At 36.7% G+C, this 12182-nt stretch overlaps 1 protein-coding gene across 5 annotated transcripts in view; it reads left to right on the top strand.

Moving 5' to 3' along the window:
• Nucleotides 1–12182, top strand: part of ELP4 (elongator acetyltransferase complex subunit 4) — a 280207-nt gene that overhangs the window by 193008 nt on the left and 75017 nt on the right. Inside the window, exons 10-11 of one of the 5 annotated variants that reach the window (XM_070071856.2) lie at nucleotides 4789–4840; nucleotides 6063–6289. The exons of 2 other annotated variants lie outside the window; for them this stretch is intronic. In XM_070071856.2, coding sequence (XP_069927957.2) covers nucleotides 4789–4806 — 18 coding nt within the window. In that variant the 3' untranslated portion in view covers nucleotides 4807–4840; nucleotides 6063–6289. Of the gene's footprint in view, nucleotides 1–4297; nucleotides 4743–4788; nucleotides 4841–6062; nucleotides 6290–12182 lie in introns of those variants that run through there. 2 more of the 5 variants (XM_051825657.3, XM_051825650.3) reach the window with 2 other exon arrangements.

Raw genomic sequence — 12182 nt, 5'->3', positions numbered from 1 at the left:
AATGCAAAACTGACTACCATACCATTCTAAATCCCTCACCCTGTAAGATTTCCTTCCTCTTTATGGAATAAACTTGGACTTCAATCACTACTACTGTTTTCTGATTTTATCTACTAATCACTTGAATAGCCATAATGCCTAATATGTTTTTAAAGTTTCAAATAGTCATTGACTTGAACTTTTGTAAAAGAAAAGTACTCTTTCCTAGATCCATACCATCTTAGATATAGTTATATTTCTCCATACCACTTTGGATATAGTTAAGGATTTTGTACTCAAACATTTCATTTTCCTTAGATATTTTTATTAATAACCAAGATAGAGAACTCCAGTTTGAGGATTGAATATTAGTCTTTAAGCTGTCATACCATTTAGATGGGTTTTCAATAAGCTTCTTATATCTCTTTATATTCTTAAAGTCCTTTTAAAAGATGTTTTTTGAAATAACTGTTACAAGTTTGCTAAACAGCTATGTAGTTTGAGGGTTTTTTTTTTTAATGAGTAGAATAATGCTGTAAGTAAGCAAACTTAAAAAAATGTGTTCAAACTGAAACTGAAGACCATCGACGTGGAGGGAAATAACAATACTTTGAATCAGGTAAATATGTTTGAAAACTTGAAATCCAAAAATGTTATATGCACTCACATAGTGAGCACTCTTAACAAGCCAGAGCATACTTCTGAGATCTGATAATAACAATACTGTAAAACTTAATTATATTTTTATGGCCCATGCCATCTGTGCATTTGTTCTGCTTACAATAGTAATAGAGGATTCAAAAAACACAATGCATTTAGTTTGCAATACAATCATCTTACCACAGATGCATCAAGGCAAATTATCTCTTATCATTTCAGAGCTGATTTTTTTAATTTATTTTTTAAAGATTTATTTGAAAGGCAGAGTTACAGAGAGAGAGGGAATTAGGGACAGAGATCTTCCATCCACTGGTTCACTTCCCGAAATGGCTACCAACAGCTGGGTGTGAGCCAGGCCAAACCAGGCACCAGGAGCTTCATCCAGGTCTTCCACATGGGTGCAGGGACCTCTTCTGCTGCTTTCCCAGGAGCATTAGCTGGGAGCTGGATGGGAAATGGAGCAGCTGAGATTTGAACCAGCACCCACTTGGGATGCTGGCATCACAAGCAGCCTAATCTGCTAAACTACAACTACTCGGCCCCCAGATCCTATTTCTGTATTATACATTAGTATCTATTTGAAATTAGAAAAACATCTCAACTATTTAAAAATATATATATGGTTGATGTAAAACTCCTAGTTATATTTCTTGAAACAAGTTCTAGGAGCCAGTGCTGTGACATAACAGGCTAAGCCTCTGTCTGCATTGCCGGCATCATATATGGGCACTGGTTCGTGTCCCAGCTGCTCCTCTTCTGATCCAGCTCTCTGCTATGGCCTGGGAAAGCAGTGGCACATGGCCGCCAGACTGCTTGGGCCCCTGCTGCAGAGTGGAAGACCCGGAGGAAGTTCCTAGCTTCGATTCAGCACAGCTCTAGCCATTGTGGCCATTTGGGGAGTAAACCAGTAGATGGAAGACCTTTCTCTCTTTCTGTCCCTCTCTCTGTCTATAACTCTACCTCTCCAATAAACAAATTTTAAAATTCTTTTAAAAAGAAAAAAACAAGTTCTAATTTAGATTAAATAAAACACTGTTATTCTTGACTATACAATAGAATATGACTTAGAGATTATTTTCAGATGTCTAAAGGTTAAGACTTTCAAGGTTGCCATACAAATGTACCTATAGCTAATTGCTGAATTGTTAGAAACTTTGGGTTGAGACAAACAGATTTTAAACCCATTCTCATGGGGCAAGCATTGGCCTATTGGTTAAGGTGCCTGCTAGGACAACCACATCCCCTACGTTAGTGTCTGGGTTTGAGGCCTGACTGTTCTCTTTTCCAGCTTCCTGTTAATGTTTCCCTGGGAAGCAGCAGGCAATGGCTCAAGTAGTTGGGTCCCGGCCAGCCACATGGGAAACAGACTGAGTATCCAGCTCCCCGCTTCAGGCTTTGTTAGGACTGGCAAGATGAGGGTACCTCACTTGCATTCTTTCTCCCTTTCTCTCTGCCTCTTCTTCTCCCTCATCCCCTTTTTCTTTCTCTCTTTCTCTTCCTCTTACATAAAAATAAACAAGTTATTCTTGTACAAATTTAAACATACAGGCTCAGAATCTTTCTATTTTGACAGCTTAGTAATTTCTCTAAAACTATTATGAAAGTTAAAAATTTCTGTAGTCTAGTTATTATTACCTATCTGATGATGGTTATGTCATATTTTAAAATTCTCCTCCAAAAGCAAAATTAGGCCACCATGTTTCTTATTTTCTCTCAAGACAAGAAACATGTGTTAACCTCTGTGATGGTCAAACATAATAATGTTTGATATTATACAATATTAACAATAAATAATGCCACCGATCTGTACATTTAAAAATAGTTAAATGGTAAATTTTAGGCTATGTCTAGTTTACAACAGTACATGTATCTGAAATCCTACTCATGGGACAGGTGTATGGCACAGTAGTTATGACACCACTTGGGACATGCATATCCCATATCAGAGTGTGTGGGTTCAAGTCCTTCCTGCTAATGCGCACCCTGAGAGGCAGCAGTGATGATTCAGGGACTTGGGTCCCCCTGTTATCAAAGGAGCAGAACTAGACTGAATTCCTCACTCCTGACTTCAGCCTGGCCCAGCCCCAGCTATTGTGAGAACTTAGGGTGTGAGCTAGCAGATGGGAGCTCTTTGTCTCTCTGGCTTTCCATTAAATAGATTTCTTAAATAAATAAGTAAATAAACTAACCTTAAAAAACTATGTTCTTGGGGCCGGCATCGTGGCTCACTTGGTTAATCCTCCGCCTGCAGTGCCGGCAGTGCCAGCATCCCATACAGGCTCCGGGTTCTAGTCCCAGTTGCTCCTCTTCCAGTACAGCTCACTGCCGGGAAGGCAGTGGAGGATGGCCCAAGTGCTTGGGCCCCTGCACCCACATGAGAGACCGGGAAGAGGCACCTGGCTCCTGGCTTCAGATCGGCAAAGCTCCAGCTGTTGCAGCCATTTGGGGAGTGAACCAACAGAAGGAAGACCTTTCTCTCTGCCTCTCTCACTGTCTATCTCTATCTGTCTCTATTCTTAACTGAAACAGCAAACAATTACATGGGGGGAGATAACAGTACTTTGAAATAGATAAATACATTTGTTCTATGTGCACCCATTTTTAGCTCTCTAACTTAAGCCAGACCACACTTCTGAGATCTGATAATAACAATATTATAAAGCTAAATTGTATTTTTATGGCCCATATAGGCAGAGAGAGATGGATCTTCTGTATGCTGATTCAGTCCCCAAAGGCTGGCAACACCTGGGGCTCTACCAGGAGTCAGGGCCAGCACTGTGGCACAGCAGGTTAAGCTGCTGCTTGCAATGCCAGTATCCCATATTGGAGCACTGTTTCATATCTCAGCTGTTCTACTTCCTATCCAGCTCCCTGCTAATGCACCTGGAAAAGCAGCAGAAGATGGTCCAAGTACTTGGACCCCTGCCACCCATATGGGAGACCAGGATGGGGTTCCTGGCTCCTTGCTTCAGTGTAGCCCAGCTCTGGCTGTTGTGGCCATTTAGGGGGTAAACTAGTGGATGGATTTCCTTCTCATTCCCTCTCTGTCTCTCTCTCTCTCTCTCTCATTCTCTCTCTCTCTCATTCTCCTCTCTGTCTCTCTATCTCTTTCAAATAAATAAAATAAATTAAAAGAAAAAAAGAAGGCCAGAGGTCTGGGACTCAATCCAAGTCTTCCACATGGGTGGCAGGGATCCAAGTCCTTGAGCTATCACCTGCCACCTCCCAGGGTGCTCATTAGTAGGAAGCACCAATAAGAAGCAGACTCAGGACTCAAATCCAGGTACTCCAATATGGGATGCAGGCTCCCAAGAGGTGTGCCAAAAGCCTGTCCCGGTGTCATTTCTTAAATGTCTTGTCAGCAACAAAAGAAATGTGTTTTAGAGATTCTGTAAGTCCTATTTATCAGTCCCATTTTAAATAAAAAGGCTTTCTTCAATATTCTAGCTTACAAAGAATTTTTGATAAAGTATTTTTTGTGCTCCTAATATTTTTTCTGCAGTCTTTTAACATAGTAAAGTCCCATTTTGAGATCCCTCCCTGCCATTCTCTTTCTTCTCTTCTGCAACACCAGTTAGTTAGAACTTGGGAGTTCCAGGACTTGGTGTCTGTGTTTTTTAACTTTTCTATAATCTTTGATTTTTTTTTTTTTTGACAGGCAGAGTGGACAGTGAGAGAGAGAGACAGAAAGAAAGGTCTTCCTTTACCTTTGGTTCACCCTCCAATGGCCGCTGCGGCCAGTGCGCTGCAGCCAGCACACCGCCCTGATCCGAAGCCAGGAGCCGGGTACTTCTTCCTGGTCTCCCATGGGGTGCAGGGCCCAAGCACTTGGGCCATCCTCCACTGCACTCCCGGGCCATAGCAGAGAGCTGGACTGGAAGAGGGGCAACCGGGACAGAATCTGGCGCCCCGACCGGGACTAGAGCCTGGTGTGCCAGCGCCGCAGGCAGAGGAATTAGCCTATTGAGCCATGGCGCCGGCCAATCTTTGATTTTCTTTGCCCTTTTGATTTTTTTATACTTGGAAAAAATTCTGTATCTTATAGCTTACTAATTCTTTCCTCAGTTTTGTTCATTCTATTAAATAAACTTTTTTGAAAATCATATTCTTATTTTTCATGGTTTGTAATTAGGTTTTATTTCCTAACAGCCTGTCTTATCCACTTGAGGATAATTAATATTGTTGGGAACTTGTCTTCTAGGTAGGTGCTTTATAAATTTTTTTGTTATATATAAGTTGTTTGTTGAGTATTTAAATATTTAAATGTTGCATGATTCTTGCTTAGGCTCATATCTTTGTACATGAGATGAATGTGAATCATATATAGGTGTATTTCTTACGTCTATGGCCTATTCCTAACCTCTCAGGATTATAAGGGATGGACAGAATGTGCTCCCAGATGGACAATGCAGTGGTTATCTTCTGAGAATGGATCTCCTTGTGCCTTTCGAAAATGTAGTAACTACCTTGGATCATTGTCCCCTCTCTCGAATTATAGCTTTAAAGGACCTCTTTTTTTAACTTTAATTTATTTATCTTCATTTAATTTAAAAGGCAGAGAGAGAAAAATCTATCTGCTGGAATTTTCATCAGTAATTAGACTAGTAAACCTATATCTCCATGTTTTGTTCCTACATTCTCCTTATTTTTATTAATTTATTTCCTAATTTTTTATTTTATCATCTTAAAATTGTTTTGATTCATCTCTTTTCTGTTCTTTATCCATTGTGATTCTCTGGACAGTTTCTCTAGTCTTTCATAACCACAAAGCCATTAAAGAATTCTGTTTTATCTCTGATGGTTTGCATATAAATCCATGAAATTGAACTCTGATATTTAAATGTAGATTTCAAAGTTTTATGGAGTGGGCATTTAGCCCAGTGGCTAAGGTTCCCATGTCTCACTTCAGAGTGTCTATGTTTAATTCTTAACGTCGGCTTCTGATTCGAGCCTCCCAGTAGTGCAGACCTAGGAGGCAGCAATGATGGCTCAAGTAATTGTGTTCCTGCCATCCACATGGGAGACCTGGATTGCATTCTTAGCTTCTGGCTCTGGGTCAAGCTATTGCAGACATTTGGGGAGTAAACCAGCAGATAGGAGCACAACTTTCTGTCTGTGGCTGTCAAATTAAAATAAAACAAATGAAATTAAAATTTGGCAGCATGCAAATTAAGAAGACATTAAGAAGCCAGTTCTGAAAGCACATTATCTACATTTCAGATTATTTGCATCAATAATTTCAAGTTTTTATTAATAGCATTATCTCATTTTCTTAAATAAGGACCATTTCATTTAAATAGTCTACTTATTTACTCCAATCTGGCTAAATCTGAATGGCAAAAGTTATCAGATATCAGTTCCAGGAAAAGTGACAGCCAATGAATTTATAATATAAACTGGTGCTTTTCAATCTCTGATTTCAGCTAATTCATCAGCACAACTGATGTTTTTGCATGTAGTGAGAAAGTGGATTTGAACAATAAAGTATGTTAAAGACACCAGCTGACTGATGCGCAAGAAAATCACAATAAAAATAATGCTGAAGCATGTTTTGACTTAAAAAAAAAATTGAGCTACTCTTTTGGATTACCCATGCCTAAGGTATCCAATCTTAGTGTATCTAATAGAATAAAGTATGCAAAGAAAGTTATCATTGCCATTTACAATCGTGTTGGACATAAAAAGATTGTGACTTATTTCCCCCATTTTCATTTACATATGAAAATAAGTGAAAGACTTTTCTTTATCAGCACATCCTTATGGTCTTTAAAAATACCTGAAACCAAACTCCAACTCTTTGAGAGCAGATCCTTGATTAATTGATTTTATTAAATTTCCTACTGTGTAACAACTCTCTGATCTATACATCCTGTCATTGAATATTTTCAATATGTGAGTCAAAATCATTTGAGTGAAAGAATGTAAGCTCAAAATGGGCAATTGCTGGTGTGGGGTTTACCCAGAACCAAGGGTCCTGAGTAGGAAAGCATATGTGTATACAACTCAGTGCCAGTTGGGAACAAGATGATGATAAATCATGTTAGAAACTAGATTTGAAATACTTTTCAACAGAGTTTCCAATCCAAAGGTCTCTGTCTCCCAAAGAAGTCTTCACAGGCTGATTAAGTTTATGCAAAACAAGGAACTTGCTTCTGGGGAAATATAATGCCCACCAAAAGACCCAGGTTTCCCTGTTCAGATATTCATTTATCAAATAGTTGTTAAGTGCCAGATATGTGCAAAAGACAGTTTATTACTCTAATGACAATAAACCCCACAGAATATCCCCATCTTCAAAAGCCACTTTATCATAGCAATTCACATACCACACTTCAGTATCTGCAGACTGGACTTTAGTTTCAACTCTACCACTTACTAAATGTTTGTCTTTAAACAAATATCTTAGTCTGACTCTAAGCCCATATTTCCTCATCTTGAGTAAAATGGGATATCAATAAAAGAAATGCCTACCTCTTCTAAGAATTAAATGATAAAGTATACATGAATCACCTAGTTCAAAAACTGGTACATCTTCAGTCCTCTGTTTATGATCAACTACAATAATAATTTTTATTGTTAATGCAATCTAGTTGGGGAAACAAGATTTGCAACCAGAATAGGTCAGAAAATGATTGAAAAATAACTGTACTTGTTACTATAGACTGATATATGAAATACTATAGAATATAAGCCTTCTATGATCATCCTACTTAAATAATGTACATGTACACATACTCTGTAAATTTTTTTGCTTATTTGCACTTATCACAACCTTTAATCTTTGTTGCTAGTTTTGTATATGTCTTTTCTGTTATACTGTAAGCTCTTTTATTATGGGTCCCAGGTTTCTCATATTCATTTCTTATATCCACAGAACCTAGGATAATAACTGATAACAGCACAAGTCTTCAGTAAATAGATGTTAAATATGTGAATTAAAAGAGGAAATTATTGTGGCATAGCATGTGGCTTAACAGGTTAAGCCATCACCTGCATCCCATATGGGCACAGGTTCGAGTCCCAGCTGCTCCACTTCTGATCCAGTTTCCTGCTAACGTGCCTGGAAAAGCAGTGGAAGATGGCCCAAGTCCTTGGGAGACCAGGAAGAAGTTCCTGGTTCCTAGCTTCAGCCTGGTCTAGCCCCAGCCATTACCACCATTTGGGAAGTGAACCAATGAATGAACGAGATCTGTGTGTGTGTGTGTGTGTGTGTCTCCTCTCTCTCTCTCTCTCTCTGCCTTCCAAAGAAAAAACAAATCTTAAAAAAAAAAAAAAGAATTACAAAAATATAATTTTTTAAAAAGACTGGAGGTGGGTTTTAAAAATGAATAGGACTTGAATATACAGGAAAAAGCAGGGATGCATTTTAGGTTAGGGTTAGGGAAAACTTATGTTGACAATTGTGAAATAACTGCACAGAGTAGACAAAATGAACAGAAATAAAATTATTGAGTTTTAGGGGAAAAGAGACCATTGACAAACCTCTCACACATCTTCATTTTCCAGATGAGAAAAATAAGACCCAGAGAGTGACAGAATCAGGATTAGAGTCCATGTCTTTTCTATGTCATGTAACAGAGATTACAATATAATACGACAGCCCACATCCCATGAAGGAGAAATTAGATGGGGAGATGCCTATGAGCAAGAAGTCTAATTGGGAAGCAATTGTGATAATCCAAGTCAAGAGCGATAAGAGAAACAAGAGATAGAGTAAGAGGAGTCATATATTATGTTTTATTATGCTCTTCTACATTGGTTATGAATATTTATAGTTACAGTAAACATGGGACCAAGTAGGAAACTGATGAAGGTGGATGTAACACTGTGGCTTATTCTGATTAAAAGTTTATTTGGTCACACTCAGACCACATATATAAAAATAAAATAGACATTTTTTAGGAGATTGTCTATGAAAAAACACACATAAAATCCAGAGATAATCAAAAACTTACCTGGGACACTTTTGAAAATGAAGGTACTGTGTGTACGCTGTGGTGTGAAGTGCCCTCATAACAAATCATACACAGAAGAGCCACAGACAAATAAACCTTTCAAACGTGGGCTGACGGTTTCTGACAGCAGCATAAAGCCATCTTTCAGAGCCAGTAATTCCGTCAGGCCCATCTGAATCATTTCCTCTATAAATTGTCTTTACTGGGGATACAAGAAAAGGCACCAGTGAACTAATAATTATCTCCTCTTTGTCATCAGAGTGGCCTAGGTTAGGAAAATGCCACCTTAAAATTCATTTTACCTTTTTAATGTACCCAGAATGATCCTATTTTTTTAAATACAGCACGTTTGTATGTCATATGCTTTTCTTTTATATGTGCAAATACAGAAAGTCACTATGATGATAAATATGCATATCAGAATTATTTTAGACTGTCTCTATAATTTTTAAAAAATATTTTGACCAAATTAGTCAAATTAGTCATTTATTTAATAGGCTGATAGAAATGGCCTTGATCTTTTATTATTATTTTCCTTCTTTTCATTTTAGTGAAAAAATTATATTTCATAATGAATTAAATCATAAACCTGCAAATTATCAACTGGACCATACTGCAGCTCCATATTAATGATGCAGCTTATGAAAATAAGTATCAATAACCTAAAGATGCATAGTGCTAGGGACAAAGGTGACATTTTACATTTTTATTAACACTTGTAATTTTCTCCTGCTTTATTTCTCTTAGGCCAAGCCCAATTTCTTCTAAACCATGGGTCAGTGAGCTCATGCTGATTCTCATATGAATAATAGGCTTGATTTTGCAAAAATATCACCAACTACCAATATCTAGGTCTAGTTACCATCATTATGAACAACCTCACATTAGGCTGTATTATTTCTTTTACTTCTACTAACTATGGCATTCCTGGACACCACCAGAATTGTGTACATTTGTGGAACATTACATTTGTAAATGTTATTAATGTGATAGTAATGAAATCACATGAAATACTAGCAGTCTATTCTGTTTTCCATATATGTTGTCTTTCCTTATTAAACATCACAGAAAGAAAAAAGAATATGTGTTCATTTAAATGGTCTCAGTAAGGTAAAGTTTTATATTTAGGCTCTCTCATATGTTTGAGAATAACCAGGTTTTGCCAATATGTAATACATATCTGCATTAGTAGCTTTTCTACATCCTCCCAAGTGAAAACAATATTATATTAATAAATCATAAGAGGCTTCTATTAGCTTGATAAATAAGTACATTTAAAATACAAGTTAGAAAAGGATTTGTTTGAATACTTTAAATAAGTCTTTATCATACTATTCTAGTGATGTCAAATACAATTTTCATTTTTAAAAGATTTTAGTTAGAATTTAATCTTTGAAAATATTAATAACAGCTTACAGCAGGTAAGCTATAAAATAACACTGGATGCTGTCTATTTAGTTTCTGGTTGAAAAAGCACAGCAGTACTTTAGTTCATTACCTTTGAAAAAAACAGTAACAAGATAATACAGCTGCCTCTGATTAAGATGTAAATTCTTTCTAATTAGAATGTAAATTCTTACATTTAAATGAAGACATCAATTGTCAGGATGCCATATGATATCTTATTCCACCTTGCCTGAATGAAGCCCTCACTGCTCATCTATGGCACTAAAATAGTTTTGCAATCCCTTTGTTCTCTGATTCTTGTAATATTCTCTCTTCATGTTCCCTTTTCACATTGCTTTTGTTTGTTTTCCCCCTTGCATCTGATATTGTTGTGCCTTGGGATTTTGCAGAAATTTGGAATGAAAATTGAGTTCAGTCAGTGCCAGTATTTGCTTGTGCCTCAATTACTTCTGCTGAATTTTCCTCAATGCAAATCAGGCAGGTTGCATAAAGTGGTGCATGTATTTGAAATAATTAATTTTCCGTAAAATGATGGATCAAGTCCAATCAACCTTCCTGAAATCTAAATAATAGAATAGAGAATTAGAAATTAATTAACATTTTGAGTTGTTAATACTTTATGGTATAAACTATCAATAGTAAGTTTTACTATTGATTCTAACTTTTTCTTTATTAAGTGATGATGAAAACCTTCTTCCTCAATCATTTTTTACCAGAAATATGCTAACAAGGAGTCATGCATTAATAACATTGAAGCAAAGATTTCAAAGTACAAAGGTTATATAAACAATTAACCAGTGAGTTGAATTATTTGTGCTGCTCTTTAATGAGCAATAGTGAAAGTTTTGTCTTGAATATTGAATACCAATTTATAGAAATCTATTGAATAAAGCCATGACTGTTGCATCATGGTATCATATAGTTCATTTGTGTCAACTGAAGGAGGTATAACTTTGGAAGCTAACTAATTCAACCAACTTTACAGTGCTAGGAAAAGGAGAAACCTAGAAACTGAAAGAATACAGATAAAAAAAATGATACCTCTCCTTGCTGTTTGTTCTGTTTGTTGACTTTTTATTATAGAAAATTTAAAACATAAACAAAATTAGAGACTAATTTATGAATGCCTCTGAACTCCATCAGCCATTTTCCATGATCAAGGAGCTAATAGAGAAACAAAACGTTGCAAACCTGAAATCATAATGAATCACATGGAAATAATAGAGAATAGTGTCTAACAGAAGCTAAACTGTAGTTAGAGAATATGAGTGATTAGAATTTGAGTGATTAGAGAATGTAGATTCTGCTGCCTGGACAGAGAAGGAACATTCTAGAATGGAAATGCCATGAGAAAACACTGGAGGATGAGCAGTCTGTGATGGTATGGAAGAGATGAGCATGATTTAATAAGGCATTTCATTTTGTGTGAGAATGGTTAAGTTTGCAAAGATATAGGGATTTGTAAGGCAGGCAATACATTTTGGTCCTAATTAGCCAAGAAGTATTTTAAACATTGTAATGACAGCCTCAAAAATCCCTCTTATTGTAATTCAATTCTTCCCATACTATTCTCTGATTGTGTTCACAGATACGACATTTCTACTGACTAAAGTATGAATTGAAAAAAAAATTTTGTCTCTAACCCAGCTATTTAAAAATAAATGTTAGTAATGAATCTATAGTGATGAAATTTACTGCATTTTCATTTTACGTGATGTCTGTTCAGAGTACAATAAAAAAATCACTGTTGCTGTTGGTATCACTTGGAAGTTGTTTAAAACCACAGTATATAGTTGTGGGTTGTTTTTTCTTTTAATTTTTTTTTTTTTTTTTTGGGCAGAATTTCAAACTTCTGGCATTACTTATATGCTGTATTAGTTTCCCATTGCTGCTATGACAAATCACCACAAATTCAGTGATTTAAAGATACAAACTTATTTTCCTACAGTTCTTGAGGGCTGAAGTCCAAGGTTAACTTCGTGGGGCTAAGAATCAAAATATGAGCAGGGATGTATTCCTTCTGAAGGCTTCTGAGGAGAATTCCTTGCCTTGCTTTCTCTGCTTCTGTAGGCTGCCTGCATTTCTTGGTTCATGGCATCTTGCTCCATCTTAAAGCCAGCACTGTCTGGCTAAGTCCTTTTTACAGTGCCATCTATCTGTTCTCTTATGCCTCTCTTTTTC

This window comes from Oryctolagus cuniculus, chromosome 1 (assembly GCF_051225735.1).
Source record: "Oryctolagus cuniculus isolate XC-2025 breed Fujian yellow rabbit chromosome 1, ASM5122573v1, whole genome shotgun sequence".
Classification (NCBI taxonomy): domain Eukaryota; kingdom Metazoa; phylum Chordata; class Mammalia; order Lagomorpha; family Leporidae; genus Oryctolagus; species Oryctolagus cuniculus.
This window is presented reverse-complemented; position numbering and strand designations above follow the sequence as displayed.